Genomic DNA, 19,001 nt, shown 5'->3' on the forward strand with positions numbered 1-19,001 from the left:
CTTGCAGGCCTGCATATCTTTCCTCTACTTAAAATCTTTAGTCCCCTCTAGTGTCCAGTTTTTGAAATCATGAAATTCTTTATCTATGTTATGTTTGTAAAAACCAAAACAGGATCTATTTCCCATGAGAAGCTGTTTCTACTTTATAATTAATTCCAAAATCTTATTGTAAAAGTTTCAATATAACAATTTTATCTGGACCCTTAGTCCATTTATAACTTCCTACGATCAAAATCTTAGTTTTTTGCTGTTTATTTCAGATTCTTTAAATTCTTAAGCTTATGATTAAAATTTTCTGTTGTCAGGATTAAAAGCAGACTTACCTGGCATTTTCAAACTTGTCATTCTGAAGGTCTCTAATTGCTTAGAAATAGTTAATGAGCAATTTCCAAAAGTAATTAGAAAGTGAGGTTTACAAACTTAGTGTGCTTTAAAAGTCTCCATGGTGGTTGCAAGCAAGTAGGCTAATCCCATCATTTCCTGGTGCTCATACCCATGGAAAACTGCTGTCCTGTGGTCTCCTCACAGGGAGCAGCTGTCCAGTGCACATGTGGGTGATCTCCCATCCTGTCTTTATCTGAAGAGGTTCCAAGGAACCAGTCTACTCACTAGTTCCTTGGTCTTTGCTGCAGTTGCTGGCTCTGCTTTTATAGAGCTGCCTTTAGTTTGCCATGCCTCCTTTGGAAGTCCCCCCATTCAGTGGATGCAGTAGATAAAATTTTACTGTGGACTTCATCCACAAACAGGAGACCAAAATCTGTTTTTTATTTTCTTGTTTTTTTAAATAATTTTATTAAAGATTATATTATACAGATAAAACTAATACAATCTACATAGTATAAAAATATGTGAAAAGAAAAAAGAAGAAAAGTGCAAAGAAAGAAAAAAGAAAAAAAAACCCTCCCCCTTCATCCCCAGCAAATAATCCACATTAACATCTTATCACCATCTCTTAAAATAAAACCAACCATCTCTTCATCCCATATGTCACCCCCTTCTCTATAAACCAATTTTTAAAGCCCCATTTTAATCAGCAAAAGTCCATTAAAGGTTATCAGAAATAACAACTATTACAAACTATATCTAATAATCCCAGTTTGAATCCTCCCTCTTACATTTATATCTCCTTTTCTATTTAAACAAATCCCCCCATCTTCTGTCTTCAAATAAACAAAGCCTTTAAAACATCATCATGTGGTCCTAGTCAACAAAAACCCATTAAACATTGCCCAAGATAGCAATCCATTTATTTTAGCCTTGATCAAATAAACCAATTTTATATTCTTTCCTCTTTCTCCAAATAATCTTTAGTCCCCTCAAACAATGTCCCAACATCTGCTTTCTCCTCATATTCTCCTTGCCTCTTCTCTCAGAATCGTTGGCATCTCTGACAAGCCCCTTTTGTAATTCTAGTGTAAAAAGGTTATCCATGTTACTGTTCATTTTCTCACTGTCTCTTCTCATGAAATCATTGACAACTTCAAGTCCAATGTAAATTCAATGTAAAGAGGTTATCCACATCACTCTTCTGGTTTAGTATTTGTGTGTATTTTTTAATTGTTAAATCATCAACTGGTTTCATTTGTAAATCCAATATTTTGTCTTTTTGTATATCCATTGTTTCATCTTTTTCCTCTTTCTTATAGGCTGTCATCTTTAAATCCACCTTCAACTCAATTTCAATTTTATTTAATGGAACTTGTTCCTCTTTAATGGCATCAGTTTTTTTCTGTCATAGCAGATAACTTTAAAATTATTATTTGAGACCAATAGTCGTAAATCTCTTGTAACAAATCCATTGATACATTTCTTTCTTTCTGATGCCCTCTAGTGACTGATCTTCAAATTCATCTTATCAGTTCCAAATATAAACATAGAAAGTTTCCCACGGGATGGATTCTTACAGTCAATTTCAAAGTTCTAATTCAAGTCCATCTGAACCCTTAATACCTTTAAAAGTTTATAAAATCAGCACTATAATCACCTTTTTGCTGTATATTCCAATTTTTTTTCTTGCCAAACCTTAAACTCATAATTAAAACTTCTTTGTTAAAGGATTGAAGAAAAACTCACCCAGTGAATACGATCAAACTTGTGGTTCTCAGTCTTTAAAAAGCAGTAGGAAAAAAAAAAAAAGTAAACTCCAAAGTGATTAAGAAGTGAGGTTTGGTTGAACCTTAAGTCCATAAGAAGACTACACTAATGGCTATGAACTCAGTGGAATCCCATGACTCCCAGCTGTTTGCAAGCGACCACAAAAATGTCAGTTTCTGCCATCTACTCAATAAATAAATAAATAGCTGTCCGGAGTACGTGAGGATGATCTCAAGATCTCTCCGTTGTCTGGAAAGATTTCAGCGGTCTAGATCCAGCATCCAGGTGTTGTTTTCAGCCGTAATATCTCCCACTGTCCACGGGACATTAGTTCGCCATTTCCTTACAGGAAGTCTCCAAAATCTGTTTTTTCTGACACAATTCAAACAGTTGACCCAATATATTCCGTTTATGTCAATGTATCGATTTACATAATTTACATAATTATGTAATAGATCCTTTACATCATTTGCATCAATCTTCCCAATGTGCGTAATTGCATAATAGACATTTGCATCCCTTTTTGTCATTTGCGTAATTATATAATTGATGTTGCACAAGTAGCATAAATTGATGCATGCAATGTAAAAATGTCAAGAACATAATTATGCAAATGATGTACATTGCATCAATTAGGTAAATTTGGATTTAATAGACATTTAACTTTAACAAGCACCCTTGCTCCCCAAATAGTCCATGTAATGGAGGTTTTACTGTACAAAGTATTCCAGTGTGGAATCATCACCTAAAAGCTCTTTGAACAGTTGCAGTATGACCTTGCAGTGTTTCTCCAGATACCAGTACGCACTGTACAAATTAGAGGTCTCTTTCTGTAATGCCAGTCTATTATTGCTGTGGAATTCCAAACATATATTGGAGATGGTGGCATGTCAGAGATGTTCTGGCAACCTGTTCAGTAATTTGGTGATCAGGGTCCTGGGGGCCCCTCAGCAGTTCAGACTTCTTAACAGTAGCTGTTTGCTGCTTTCTCTTTAAAGAGCATTGTGGGAAGTGAACCTTAAGATTTTTGGTGACCTCTGCAGGCAAATCAAGGATCGTGACTTTACTCAAAGCTACCCTAATTGAGAAGAGAATGGAAGCAATCCCATTTATTCTTGCTTCCAATGCAAAAATAAAACTTCCTGAAAAGAGAGATCCCCTCAGAGGACCTCATAAGCAGGGAGAGGGGACTTATTTGGATACACAGACATGTTTATGTATAAATATGTGAGCCTAAAAAATGTTGTGCTGGATTAAACCAAAAGCCTGTCTAGTCTAGCATTCGGAGGGAGATACAATAGCCTTCAAATATCAGAAAGGTTGTCACTTGGAAGAGGGAGTGAACTTTTATTGTCCCAGAGGGCAGGATCAGGACCATTGATTATAAACTCCAAGCAAGCAGGTTCAGGCTAGATATTGAGAAGGGTGCCCTGGTTATATGAGCTGTCAGCCAATGGAACACACTGCCATGTGAAGTGGTGGCTTCTCCTTTGGTGGAGGTTGTCAGACAAGCTGGATGGTAATTTCTCAAAGATGTTCCAGTAGATCCTGCAATAAGGCAGGGTTGGACTTTGATGACCTCTAAGATACCTATCAGCTCTATGATTCTACAGTACCTTCCTACACAGATTGTACAGCAAATGGAATCGAGAGACACACTTCCTCTGACTCCAGAATAAATTTCAGCTGTTAATATCGATAGCTCTATTCTCCATGGATTTCTCTGATTTAAAGCCACCCAGACTGAGTGCCCTGGCTACATCTTAGTGAATTCCAGAATTCAGTTGTGTATTGTGTGAAGAAAGACTTCTTTTTATTTCTCCAGAATCTCCCACAATTAAGCATTGTTTGTTGTTGTTGTTGTTCAGTCGTTAAGTAGTGTCCGACTCTTTGTGACCCCATGAACCATATTGCGCTGGGCCTTCCCGTCCTTCACTGCCTCCCTGAGTTTGCTCAGTTTCATGCTCATTGCTTCGGTGATGCTATCTAACCATCTCATCCTCTGCCGTCCTCTTCTCCTTTTGCCTTCAATCTTTCCCAGCATCAGGGTCTTTTGACATTGTCCATGGGGTTTTCTTGGCAAGGATACTGGAGTGGGTTGCCATTTCCTTCTCCAGTGGACCACATTTAGTCAGAACTCTCTGTCATGACCTGTCCATCTTGGGTGGCCCTGCACGGTATAGCTCATGGCTTCACTGAGTTACCCAAGCCCCTTCGCCACGACAAGGCAGTGATCCATGAAGGGGTAAGCATTGTTAGTTGACCCAAAGGCCTCTACATTTTCCACACCATATATGTTATGTCTCCTTCCTGAACTGCATTTTCTAAGCTAAGACGTGATCTACCCAGAATTTTCTAAACTGGAAAACACTCCATGACACCAGCATGGATGTGCTTCTAACAGTAAGCCTGGATGCATTCATTGGAGTCCATAAAGGGTTCTCTGTGGATTTGAATGCATCTTGGCTTAGGTTCTTAAATCAAAAGCAATTCTGGTCTTCTACTTGCTGCAGTAGGAGTTCCTGGACACAGCTTCACAGAGCCTGAATTTGTTTATTTATTTATTTAATTTATATGCTGGCCATCTCCCCCACAGGGGAGGATAAAAGACAGCAGTCGTGGCATTACCATAGCCACTCCCCACTGGTCTCTGACTGGTAATCCTCGGAGCCAGAGGGCTGGCAAAGTCTGACAAGCCTGTCTGTCTGTCTGTCTTTCTTTCTTTCTTTCTTTCTTTCTTTCTTTCTTTCTTTCTTTCTTTCTTTCTTTCTTTCTTTCTTTCTTTCTTTCTTTCTTTCTTTCTTTCTTTCATGAATTGACAGATGGAAACAGATTTGGGGTCCTTGGGTTTGACCAGCCAAAAGTGAGCTTTATGATCTCCAAAGGCATCTTAAGTCATAAATCTGCTATTTATATTCGATGGTTTTTAATCTTGGACATCTCGGACATCTCTTTGTGCAGTGAAAAATGGATTAGCACATTCTGGCAATCTTGCCCAGTGGCCCAGTGCTTCTGCTTACTCCTGAACTAACTGACTAGAAGCAAACAAGATCTTAAAATTAGGCAACAGCCACCTAAACACACCAGGAGTGAGGCGTGTGGCCATTGGCTAGATAGTGATCAGGGTTGCTGGTGGCAACACAACATGTCTGCAGGGCAGAAAGCCGAATCTGGGTTGTACCCCATAGTGCTTCTCCTTGGTCAGTTTACTGCTCACACTCTTATTCTCTAAATTCAACATGTAATTGTTTAAAACTTACTCTGCCCAGGCCGAATCCTATATTTTAAAAAGATCAAAAGAACTCTCCCACGCTAGTTATCAGGAGAATGATTACTGCCATTAGCTCCCATTGATGCAACATTATTAGCAAGTTGTTAACCTGTTTAAGTGTACAGAACAGTACTTATTCTTTATTTGTTAGCAAAAAGTCTTTTGTTTATTGGAGCTTGGAAATATTCACAACAGATTTTAGGAATTGATCTTTTGAAAGATATGGAGATATAAAGATGTTGTCTGCTTATTTATTTCTCAATTTGCAATGTATCTATTGCCCAAAAGAGCGCTCTCTCTCTCTCTCTCTCTCTCTCTCTCTCTCTCTTTTAATGCTATTACTTAGATATTAGGCATGTCCATAAAAATATACAGGCTGACAATAAATATAATATAATGGCTGTGATCAATTTTTTTTTATACAATGATCAAACTTTTTGCAACTTCCAGTAAAACATATGATGCATCCCAGAGATGAAGCATATTTTGTTAAAAGTGTGGTATCTAGGGGTTGGGGAGCTTGGAATAAAATCTTGTAAATTCTGCTTAGATCATATTTCCCCCTTGCACAGTTTTCAGTATACCTTTTTAGATCTTTATGTCAAGTAGTAGATGACAGATGTTATTATACATAGAGATGCTATAGTGACAATATATTAGAGTTCTAAATCTGAGTCTTGACTGGATCTGAGTTCCAGTTGTAGGATTTCATCTACCTACGGAGTGACTTCAGATTGGTTTTCAGCAGGTTTTTTTTTTTCATTCTTAGCATAATATTAGTGTCAAAAATGCAAGTTTAAACTAACGAGGATGCAAATGAGCATCAGTCTCTGATTCTTCTAGGTATAGGCTGTGTTTAATAACATGCTAAGTTTGGAATCTTAGTTTAATAAAACATCATGAGAACAAGTAGCATGTTGATACAAACAGAAATGTTACTACTCCCTTTGCATGAGCAAGCAAATAAATCTGGAAGCAATATCTCCACATCAGCCACTATCAGAAATCACCTTAAAACATTATGTTTTATTAAGCAAGCATTCATGGTTTAATTTAATACTTGGAAGTGATTTTATTCCATAAATTCAGCTTATGTTCAGTTTCCACTCTCCTCTGTCAGAAAGTAAATGGGAATCTTAAAAGCTATTTTAGCAACATGGATGACTCTCTGGCCCTTCAAAATTATAAAAGTACTTTTGTTCTTATATGGAAGCCTATATCTTTAATTATATCCTTTTAATTTCAAATGTTAACTCGCTGTTTTTTGCTTCTGTAAGAAATATTTGTGCACCCTGATGAGCACGTTTTACTGTTCCAAAATCATTATTGCCACGTTCTATTAGTAAATGAATAAACTTTAGTAACAGATATACCTATTAACTTACCTAATCCTTTGCAAACACTGATAAAGCCTTAACAATATCTTAAAGGCTTTGTAGTCTAAGGAGGGCCCAAAATGAGCTAGCACTTCATACTAGTTTGGGTGTGAGTAAATGTATAAGAAAATGAAGCAAAAAGTTCACTTTATCTGCCCATCAACATTCTGGAGCAGGGGTATGCCTCAATCAGTAGATTGCTTACTTCAATAGAAAATAAAGTTACTTTACATAGAACTGCAGTGATATAAATAGCACCTTGCTGAATAATGCTTCCAGTAGGTTTCCATGAACTATTCAAGCTGCTGGTTTTAACCTATAAAGCCCTATATAGCTTGGTTCCCAGGTACCTTCAGGACTGCCTTTTTCAACTGGAATTAACCTGACCAATATGCTTTTCAGAGAACAAATTACTGGTAGATGCTAATTTCCATAAGGTATAGGCAAAAGGAATCTGAAACTGATTTTTGGCAACAGTCTATGCCCTATGGAATAGTCTTCCTGCTAAGACCAGTTTGATCAGTTTTTGGAATCCAGTTACAGATAGTTCTTAACTTACGACCACAATTAGGACTGGAATTTCCATTGCTAAGCGATGTGGTCATAAAGTGTGATGTCATGTGACCACATCACTTAGCAATGGCAATCCCGGCATTCCCCAATGCCATTGTTAAATGGATTCCACCAGTGGTTAGCCAGGGACCTGTCTGAATCCTAGCCCTTCCGGGCTTGGTCCCTCCCAGCCCCGAGCCTCGGTTCTTCCAAGGTAAGGGACTGCTTCCCCTTCAACTCCCCACAATTGCCTCTGCCCTTTCCTCCCCCCCAATCTCTGCCCTTTTGGCCACCCTGCACCCTGCCTTGTAGGGTGGCAAGCAGCCCCAGAACTGTGTGGCTCTAGGGTTGCTTGCCGTGCTGCAGCTTGATGGCTTCTTGGCACATTGCGGCTCTGGGACCCCTGAGCACAGTGCATGAAGCTGTAGCTGCCCCTGGAAGCCTCAGCTGCCCCAGCCCAGCCCAGCCCAGCCCAGCCCAGCCCAGCCCAGCCCAGCCCAGCCCAGCCCAGCTCAGCTCAGCTCAGCTCAGCTCAGCAATATGGTGCAAAGCTGATGCACCCCAGAAAGCCCCAGCTGCCCCAGCTCAGTCCCAGCTGCAGTCGCCCTCACCATCCTGCACTCCAAGGTCCCTGCTGCCCTGCGCTCCGCTGCCCCAGCTGGCCTGCAACATCTCCTTGCTCCCACTGTTGACGAGGCATGCCTGCCCTGACCCTTTGCGAGGCAACTGCTGGTCAAGTGAGGCCATCTCCCCCAGGACTCGTGAGGAAATCACTATGTGCAACCTTGGGAAGGAAGCCTCATGTGGCCAGCAGCTGCCTTGTGAAAGGCCAGGGTGGGCATGCTTGGTCAGCAGTGGGAGCAAGAAGATGGTGAAGATCAGCTGGGCGGCAGGGGCCGTGGAGTATAGAGGGCCAGAAGGGCAGAGATTGGAGGGGAGATAGGCACATGGGGGGAGTTGAAGTGCCCCTGTGGTTGTAAGTGTGGGCAGGCTGCCAAGTGGCCAAATTTTGATTATGTAACTGCACCGGTGCTGCAATGGCCGTAACTTTGGGGACCAGTCCTTTTGTTCAGCCCTGCTGTAACTTCAGTCATTGAATGAATGGTTGTAAGTCGAGGACTACCTGTAATATCAGATTGTTTTTTAAGTTTTATTATATGATTACAATGGTGTGCCAATCTGATAAATGATTTTTTCATTGTAATGGATTGTATGACATGGATGAGCCATACATGAGTTCCAGTGTGACGGGTGAAGTGATGGGTTGAGGAGGCTGTGATAAGATTTCCCATAATTTGTCCATAAACTGGTTTTGCTGGGAGAAACATGGAGAGGATGGAAGTCCTATGTCCTTTGTAATCAGTGCTGAGACAATAACCTGTGCCATGTTATTCATAGGTCTCAACCAAGTTAAGCAAGGGACCTGCGAGGTGGTGGCAGTGCATCGGTGCTGCAACAAGAACAGGATTGAAGAGCGGTCACAGACCGTCAAGTGCTCCTGCCTCCCTGGTCAGGTTGCAGGCACAACACACGCACAGCCGTCTTGCGTCGAAGGTAAGTATCTTCCACCTCATTGGCTTCAGAATGGTAGGAGTCTCTTTGTCTCCTTGATATTGTGAATTCCTCATCGGTAAAAAAATAAATTCTTCTCTTTATTAGATGTATGCTTCTTTGTAGGTAATAATTAGTAGGGCCCAAATCTCCTAAAATTAGGTACTTGTCCGTGCAGTCTTCTGCCAATATAGTAGTTACCTCTTTGCATGGAAAAATCTACTTTGAACCTGGCCTGAACTGAACAAAGTTCAACAAAAAATTATAATTTTGCATAATTAATCCAGGAATGGCCAACTCAACCCTATTTGATATGCTGAAGTTTTTTTAGCCCAAAAAATCAGGATCAAGGAATTAGTTAGCTATGCGGGAACAGCTAGCTTCCACCAAACAAACATGGTCATTACCACTTTTTTCCCCCCATTGCCACAAAACCAGTACAGATCTACCACTTTTCTCCATGGAAGCTGTTGAAATGTTATACTTTGAAGCATGAAGAAACAAAGTTACTAAGTTGTACAGTAGGATTTCATGGTTAAGGAGAGGGATGGAATTATTTGTTTCCTTAGATTGACTTGTGTATCTCATCTTTCCTGCAGGAGGCTTACATGGGGATCTCCCTTCACTTTTATCCCCACGATAGCAACCCCTAGGAGGAAGATTGGGCTGAGAGAGATAGCAGTGGCTTGGGACTGGGCTACCTTAGGGACTGTCTTTTCCCAGTTGTTTCTACCCGTCCAATCTGGTCTGGCAGGATGGGCATGCTCCAGGTCTTGTTAGCCAAGGAATGTTGGCTGGCGGGGACCAGGAGACATGTCTTTTCCGCTGTGGTGCCTGCCGTCCAGAACATCCCCCTCCTGAGATTAGGATGGCCCCGACCCTTTCAGCTTTTTGGAAGGCCTTGAAGATCTAGCTTTATGCCTGGGCCTGGGGCTTCGAGTGTGCAAAGGGCCGTTTCATGGTTGTGCTGATACCAACGGTTTTTAGATCTCTTGGCTGTATTTAGATTTATATTTAATTTTTTGCTTTGTTTTAAGTGTTTGTTTTTATTATTGTTAGCCACCCAGAATCACTGGTTTGAGATGGGCAGCTACAGTATATAAATTGAATGGATGGATGGATGGATGGATGGATGGATGGATGGATGGATGGATGGATGAAATTGGCACAAAGTCATCCAGGGAGTCTCCATGGCTGAAAGAAACTCAGGCCCATTATGTACATATAAGGCAAACACTAGAGTCAGAGACTCAGTGGAATTCAGTGGAAAATGAAGATCATCTTCTAATCACCTTCACAAGGCCATGCTAGTAATGAAGAGGGGAGTGATGAGACTTAAGGCATGTTTCTGTGAGATTAAACTACAGGAGAAATGGGCATTTCTGTCTTAGCAGAGCTATTTAAAGATATTTGCCATTTAGATTACAGTCTGGTTTAAAGATAGAGGCACCCTAAGAGAGAATAGAGGTGTTGAATTTGGCCATCAACCTTAACCTCAGCCTAGGGAGCAAAGTGAATTGGTAGTACAGCTACTTGAGCTGGGCTGAAAAAAATGGATGTTCACTAAACTCTAATTCTCTTTGCTGTTTTCCAAAGATCATCTCAATTTTTGACGTTCAGACAGGGTAACCTTGAAAGCCTCCCAGTTACAGCTGCTTTCCATAATTTGCATTTCTATTTAAATGAGAATTATATCTATTTCTATGTATCAATATTGATATTGATAAATATCTTCTATTTCTTTTCTCCCTCTCCCTGTCTCTGGCAATGCATAAGAACAGCCACCCTCGTCTGGGTAGGTGGACATTCTGAAATGATACCTCCTCTTTGAATTTCCGCAGCGGATATTTATATGACTCCTAATGAAAATGTGAAGGGTTTCCCTTCCTTGATTTAAGTGCATATTAATGCCTGAAATTTAGATTGCTTTTTAAAAAAATCAAGAAATGGCTTAATGTGATACTTTCCTTCTCCCCTCAACAGCAGAGTGATTATATTTCTCTCTTTTACTGGATAGTTTAATGTTGAACAATGAGATCTATAAATTCTACTTAGTGCTTCTGTCAACAGCAGTGAAAAAGTCCTAAGATATAAAATGTTGTGAGATTTATATTTAAATGAAAGCAAAACAGTACATTATTTAAAAGCTTCCTGCTAATTAATATTGACATAGAAAGTGTATTTGTTAAGCCATGTAGAAGATACTTATCTTCTGTTTTCATTACTTTCCACACAAAATCATAACCTTTTAAAATGAATTAGCAATAACAAAGAGCTTCAAATCCTCCTAACTTCCGTGATGATTTAATCTATGACTTAATGCAAGACTTAAAGAAGTTTCAATGGTAAAACATGCCCTAGCCAGATTATAGTTGTGCTGCCAACTTTTGAACCTTATCTAATGTTTATGTCTTCCATGGAAGGTACCAATGAGTTTGGAAGAGAAATTAAATGTGTTTTTCAGTTAATTTAAGTCTTCTGTGGAAAGAAAGCATCACTTTGTGGGGCTTCTGATCAATAATCATGAGTATGGGTGACAGAATTAGCAGGACAGGGCATCAAGACAATGTGAACAAATCTGAGCTGAAAAGAAAACATCTTATGGAAGCAAATAGAAGAGCACGTATGTAGCCCAGAGTGAACAGGGGATTTCTTAGTGCTCTCTGAGCTTGGTTGATCGATTGCAGATGTTTCATTACCCGACATCATCAGTGCTTGTGAGTGTGGTGTTTGCCCCCTGTTTATGTACAGTAGCCTGCCCTGCCAGTGCGGGTGGGGGTGTGGTTTTCTCCTTGGTAGTTCCTTGATTGGGGTATTGTTTTCTTCTTGATTGTTTGTCTGGTGTTAATCCCTGCTTATCTGGGTGTAGGCTGCTGGAGAGGATGTATTCTCATCTTTTTGTTGCCTTCTTAGCTTTTTTATTGTCTCTTTTGAATGATGTGTAAATGTGGTTTATCTCTGTGTGTCTATTGATGGCTGATTTGTCTGAATGCCAAGCTTCCAGGAATTCCCTAGCATTTTTGGATTTAACTTGGTCTAGCATGTTCACAGTTTCCCAGTTGAAACTATGGTTGTGTCTGTCCATGTGTTGTGAGATTAAGGAGTTTTCATTGTGTCTTCTGACTGCTACTTGGTGTTTATGGATGCTCTGCTAATCTTCTGCCTGTCTGTCCTACATACTGGCTGTTACAGTCCTTACACTGAATGTTGTAGATGATTCCTGTTTTCTTCTTTGGCTACTGGGTCTTTTGGTTTACTTAAGATGTTTTGGAAGGCTTTAGTTGGTTTGCATGCTATGATGATGCCATGTGGCTGTAATAGTCTGTTGGTTATTTCTGAAATGTTTTTGATGTATGGCAATGTTATCCTTTTCATAGCTTGTGTTGGTTGTGCTGTAGTGGGTTGAGTGGTCAGGCACTTTTTGATAAAGTTGCATGGGTATCCATTTTGTTGGAAGATGTTGTATAGGCAGTCTGTTTCTTTTTTCTGGTGTTCTGGGTTGCTGCAGTGTGTTTGTGCTCATCTTAATAATGTTCTTACATAGCTCCTCTTGTGGGAGGTTGGGTTGTTACTTTGGTAATGGAGCACTTGGTTAGTGTGGGCTGTTTTTTGGTAGACTTTTGTTTCTAATTTGCCATCATTTCCTCTGCTGATGAGGATATCCAGGAAGGATAGTGTGTTGTTGTTTTCTTCTTCCGTTGTGAATTTTATTCCTTTGAAGATGTTGTTGTTTCATGTGCCTTCTCTAGTTATTCCAATTTTATTATGACGAAAGTGTCGTCTACATACTGGATCCATACTTTTGGTTATATGTGTGGGAGTGCAATAGTTTCTAGATGCTGCATTACCATCTCTGCTATGAGTCCTGAGAGTGGTGATCCCAAGGGTACTCCTCTGATTTGTTGGTATATTTGTCCATCAAACTGAAAGTAGATAGTGAGGCAGTGGTTGATGAGGTCCATGATTCTGGTGATTTCGATCTTAGTGTATTTGGTTAGGTTGGGTGTGTTTTGTAGTACTGCTGCTATGGATTCTTTCACTAGTTTGGGTCTATGGATGTAAAGAGTGCTGTGACGTTGAATGAAACCATAATTTCATCTTCATTTATTTTTAGGTCTTTGATTTTCTGGAGGCACTGTAGTGGGAAGTTGATAGAACATTTGCTCCCCTCTGTTTTGTAAGTTCTTTTGGAGCTCCAAGGTGTTTTGTAAGTTCTTTTGGAGTTCTTTTTTGTAAGTTCTTTCTTTATTATGGAGGCAAATGCCAAGAGTAGCAGCATATTACAATAGGTGGAGGTAGAGAGACAGAAACTCAGCTACAAGGATTCAGCATGTGTAAAACTTTCACAAATGGTGGGTAAAGCAAAATGAATGGTGTAGTTCATCCAATTTTTTGGATAAACCTGTTTGCACTAAGTCCCCATTATGTTTTGGATTTTGACCTTTTGTTTCTTCCTGGTTAGAAAGTTTGCTTTCAGAGATGAATATAATGTAACTGATGTTAGTATCGATCATATAGTTTTAACTTTTGTATTTTTAAAAAACTTGTCTCCCTTGAATGGTCACCTGAGCATAAAGGTGGGGTATAAATTTGCTAAACATTAAATAAATAATAGATATTTATATATATATGTGTGTGTGTGTGTATGCACACACATATACACGTTTATGTGCTTTTTAATTGCATCAGAAGATATCTGAAACAAATCTGATTGAATGTTTTCATGGATAATCCCCTCGGTCAGGAGAAATAGAGTGGAATAAGAAAAAAATTAGAAAGGCATCTAGAGCTTCTAAGCCATATTGATTCATCTGTAACTCACATCTTCTGCCAGGGGCATTAAGGGGTGTAAAAAAAGTCAAGATGACATTTGTGACTGCATGATCAAAGCTCCACCCCTTTGTAAGTGCCTGTGATGTCAACATATGTACAAAAGGGGAGAGCTTTGATCTCACAGTTGTGACCCCCAACTTGACTCTCTATGCAGATTCTCTTCTGAAATTATATTATCCATTGTTGATTACATCATTTATTTCTTTATTTATTAAGCGTATCACCACCCATCTCCCCCCAATGGGGGACTCTGGGCAGCTTACAACATATTAATAAATAAATATACAGTTAAAATTTATAAGAGAACACATTTGCACAGAATAAAAGGAAAAGGAAAAATCCAGGAGTCCGATGGAAGCAACACCAGGCCTCTAGGGGGCTAGCCAACCCCATATCCAATGACCTCCCTCCCCACCCCAGGCCAGATGGCAGAGCCAGGTCTTCAATTCCCTCCGAAAGGCTGGGAGTGAGGGGGCCTGTCTCACCTCTGGGGCCAAGATGTTCCAAAGGGTGGGGGCTATAGCAGAGAAGGCCCACCTTCTGAACCCTGCTAGTCGGAGTTCTTTTGCCGAGGGGGTCCAGAGCATGCCCTCTCTGTGTGATTGGGTGGGACAGGTTGAAATCGTGGTGGAGAGGCGGTCCCTCAGGTAGCCTGGCCCCATGCCATGTAGGGCTTTAAAGGTGATAACCAACACCTTGAATTGGACCCAGAAGCAAACCGGTACCCAATGCAGCTCACGGAGCAATGGTGTTATATGGGTCCTTTTTCGGACCCCAAAAATAGCTTGCACGGCTGCATTCTGGACCAGCTGAAGCTTCCGGTTACTCTTCAAGGGTAGCCCCATTGCAGTAGTCTATCTGGGAGATAACAAGGGTATGAGTGACCGTTCGAAGGGCATCCCGATCCAGGAAAGGGCGTAACTGGTGCACAACCCGGAGATGTGCAAAAGCCCTCCTGGCCACAGCTGCCACCTGCTTTTCGAGCAGGAGCTGTGAGTCCAGGAGGACCCCCAAATTACACACTGGGTCTGTCTGGGGCAGTGCTACCCCATCCAGCACCAACGATGACAATGTCCCGGATAGAGAGGAGCCATTAACCCACAGCCACTCCGTCTTACCAGGGTTCAGCTGGAGCCTGTTGTTCCCCATCCAGACCCTCACAGCCTCCAGGCACTGCGAGAGGGTGGTCATGGCGTCACTTACCTCACCAGGGATGGAGATATATAATTGAGTATCATCAGCATACTGATGATACCTCATCCCATTATTATTATCCTATATAACATTACACAACAAATTAGCCCTGTGTGAATCAAGGCAGATGAATTTGAAAAAAATTGGATCTTTGAATTTATTTGATTTATTGAGTGGAATAGAACATGTTCAGACCAAACCAAACAGATGCATTTTAATGATTCAAATAAGTTATATCAAATCAGGTCCAATTTGGAGTTAGAACATGGAAAATAATTGGAAAATAAGATTGAACCTGACTGATTTTCCAATTAGTTTGAATGTTTGAATCGATCAGCTTTCCAAATCAATTGAATATATAAGAGTCACTTTGTGTGAGATGGGTGGCTACATAAATATGATAAATAAATATAAAATGGAATTTAATCAATATTGATGGATAGCTATCACAGAAGGAGACCTATTTATTATTTAGAAAAGCTGAAAACTCCACCTCCCCAGAAACATTTGTGTGTTACCCCAGGTTAGGTGGAACATAACCTATTTTTGAGTTGTTGAAATATCAGATATAAGATCACTTCCCTCAGATATCTTATATATCCCCCATGTCACATATTATCTTCTCTTATTCAGAGATTAAATGTTGCCTGTAAGTTTATATTTTTCATATTACATATATTTGGGCATGCAACTCAGATGTAATTACTCTGTGTGTTTGTGTGTGTACACATTCATCTCTTCCAAGGCAAGACCTGTAATCTTTTTTATATACTATGCACCATGAACAATCAAGCACTTTATGATGTGGAATAAATTCAAGATATTTACTTAAAATATGCATCTAAATGGCAGAGGTAGATTCTCTCTTTCTTTTTTTTTTACAATATTCTAATAATTGCCCTAACAGATCTTTGTTGAAACTGTTCACTGCATATGTTTTGAGATTTAATAAAGGAAAAATTATGAATGCATGTATTGGATGTACAAAGCAGGCAACTCTACATTTCCCCTTTAGTATGATAGCTTAGAGGGTTTTTTAAAATTTATACTATAAACTCTGAGATAATTTATTCTATATTTAGGGCAGGAATCCATGTATGTCCACTTATAGTTTGCAAATCTTATTTTTTGGGATGAATGCAACTCTGTGAGGCTTCTGTATGCAGAAGCCTAAAGGAGCTTTTTAATTAAGGTTGTCTCTTCCTGCCCTCACTTGTGTAACTAATTATTTTCAGTATTCATTTCCTTTTCAAAGAACTAATCCTATTGCCCCCAATATGGGCTTAGTAACTTCAACCTTTTTTGTATATATGTACCAAGAGACTTAAAAAGCAGAATAAAATAAATCTGAGAGCAAAATGAAATATTGGCTATAGCCCTAAATTTATTAAACCACTGTAAAGCTACATCAAAATGGTATGCCATATAGCAGGTAGCTTAATATAATGGAAAGAATCCATGTGGAGGGAAACACTAAAGTTAGGAGTATAACTTTTGAAATAAAGTATCCTTGAGACTGATGCTTGTGTGAAAAAAAAAGATTACTTTAATTAGGAAACTAGACAACACTGTGACCCATTGGGTTATCCTTTGAGAGAAAGGTAGTACAGTTTGATGTGACCAGAATGAACATTCAATTTTAGGCTGCATGTATTTTTTTTACCCCAATGCTGGGTGGTCCCATGATCATCTAAGAAGAATATATTTCATAAACAGAAAAGTAATTGTAGTAGCAAATGAACTTCAGTAATAAGTCAATATTTACTTACCTAAACAGATAAACAGAATGACCACAGGTGGGCAAAAAAGCAGTGGGAGCGGGAACGACTTCCTACCAGCTTACCCATTGACTTTGCTTGTGGGAAGCTGGCAGGGAGCGTCGGAAATCACAATCACATGACCGCGGGGCACTGCAGTGGCCACAACTTTGTGAATAAAACTGGTGTGAACATCACGGAAGTTTCAGTTCCACAGGAATAACAGGTCCTGGATTTTTTAATGCATTCTTTAGGTTATGGGATTTTAGGAACCTTGATTCAAAAATTGTTGTGGTATAATGCACTGTTTCGGCTAACTTGAGAGTACAGAGAGATAAACAGAATGATGGTTTTAGTAATATATAGTTAAGATGGTGATTGGAAAGCCTAAATTTCTTAAATCTGTCTTCAGCTAAGAAGATACAGTATGCTCTTCTCCATTATGGGGGAACAGTGATTCAGGTAAGTGGCTGAATTACATAGATAGAGTCAGAAGAGAAAAAACAGAAATGAGAAGAAGGAAGGAAGTGATAAAAGCTTTGAGAATATCAGCCTAACCGATAGGAGCATGTTCCACAGGGACATGCAGAATAAGTCTTTTAGGAAAGAGATAAAATATAAGTCCCTCTGTTGCCACTCAAGGTCAGTAGGTTTAGGTAGAGAAAGCTGGTGCAAGCTAGGCTGAATTCCAACATTCCCCTTCTCAATGGCTGTGGCACCAGTTCACAATCCCCCTTGCTTCACAAAAGACTTTACACTGATCTCTTGACAGTGGCTTGGTGAGTACGTCTGCTTCTGTCTCTTCTGTGGAAAGAAAACTTCTGCTCCGCAAACCCATCTCACACACGATGGTGCTTGACATCAATATACACTGTATGTGGAGTAGCTCTGAATTGGAAATCAGAATACAACTTTTGTTGTCCACATGCATGATTGTAGTACTCTGGCTTATTTATCCAAAAGTCCAGGAGCAGTTTGTGTAGCCTGGCTAACTCTTGACAAGCTTGTGCTGCAGGTACGTATCCTGATTCTTTAATCAGATGCGCTGAAAAGGAAAAGACATTAGGTTATAGAAATCTTGGCAACCAAATACTTTCACTTTAGCACCCAATTTATCTCTATGTTTGCAGTTAGGAACTTCTTGATTCTCTTGCTAACAACCATTTAATGGACAGGTGAGATTGCTGTCTTCCTGATAATGCAAGAAGGTGCAAATGTTCCAAGCTAATAATGTTTTGCAAACTATTATCCACATTCTATTGAAGCCTGAAAAAGCCCTGCCTGATATATTCACCCAACAATTCACAAGTACAACATCTACTTTTAAAACATAACAGCTTATTGTAGACTCAATAAGACAGGCCCCCACACACACACACACACAATCTGAAGTACGCAATAAGTACTTTATAGTAATCTTAGTAACAAACTTCTAGCAAAAAGTTAAGACTGATATAATAAATGTCTCACATTTCTGGGATGACCAACAGCTCAATATTCTACCCTAGAGCTTCTACAGTTTGTGAATTAATTAGTATCCCTTCCTTTCCCCCGCAAAGAAAAATAAATTTTGCTTAATAGAAGAAGTAAAATAAAAGAAATTGTTTGTGTGCAGTAAATGTAATTAGTAGACAGTCTCCTGAGATCATAGCCCTGCCTTCCCCAATTGCCGTATGAGTCTAGGAAAAGGTATGGTTACTTTAAGGTATTCCAGACAAGTGCTTCTTTTGGTACAGTTGGTGAGCTCACAAATTTAATTTGAAAGTCTTGCCTTGCTGAATGGCTGTGGCCAACTTGGAAGGACAACATATTCTCAACTGCTGGAGTACTCTGCATATTCAGATACCAGGACAAATGTATGTTTTATGTTTACATGCCCCTGACCTGGCAAGGACTCACAATGATCATTGAAACATCCACGGTACAAATACAGTTTAAACATTAATAGTAAATAAACTGAAAATAATTATTTAAAACTAAAGATAGTTCCCACAATTTGACAGAAATATTCTCCCCTAGAAATAATTACCTTCTGAAGGGTAAAGGAGAATCTGAAAGGTTGCTGAACTTGTACTAAAACGTATATATTGAGTTATGGGTAGGTTGCACTTTTTAAATATAATTATTTACATTTTAATTTAAAAATGTAATTAGTTAAAATATTTAATTATTAGATTTTCAATAAAATAATAGTGGAGGGAGAAATATACAGTATATGGCTTAGAGATGGGAAGGCTATGAAACTGCTAGGTAGTATATTCTTCTGGTAGACTAAAAATATGTCTGAAAGTTCCTTAGGCTTACTGTGATTGAAGTGTATTGGAAATCTGGCTGCTAGATTGGATATAGTTTTTTGAGATGAAAAATGGGACA

At 39.5% G+C, this 19,001-nt stretch overlaps 1 protein-coding gene across 6 annotated transcripts in view; it reads left to right on the forward strand.

Moving 5' to 3' along the window:
- Nucleotides 1–19,001, forward strand: part of TAFA4 (TAFA chemokine like family member 4) — a 166,517-nt gene that overhangs the window by 105,184 nt on the left and 42,332 nt on the right. For all 6 annotated transcript variants that reach the window (XR_015794950.1, XR_015794949.1, XR_015794948.1 and 3 more), the window contains exon 4: nucleotides 8,692–8,847. Coding sequence is in view for 1 of the 6 variants with exons in the window: in XM_088134363.1 (XP_087990489.1) it covers nucleotides 8,692–8,847 (156 nt within the window). In the remaining 5 variants the exon portion in view is untranslated. The remainder of the gene's footprint in view (nucleotides 1–8,691; nucleotides 8,848–19,001) is intronic.

The sequence above is a fragment of the Python bivittatus genome, unplaced genomic scaffold (genome assembly GCF_059951505.1).
Source record: "Python bivittatus isolate LINGU-HERP-01145 unplaced genomic scaffold, Pbiv_v1 ctg000080_np1212, whole genome shotgun sequence".
Lineage (NCBI taxonomy): Eukaryota > Metazoa > Chordata > Lepidosauria > Squamata > Pythonidae > Python > Python bivittatus.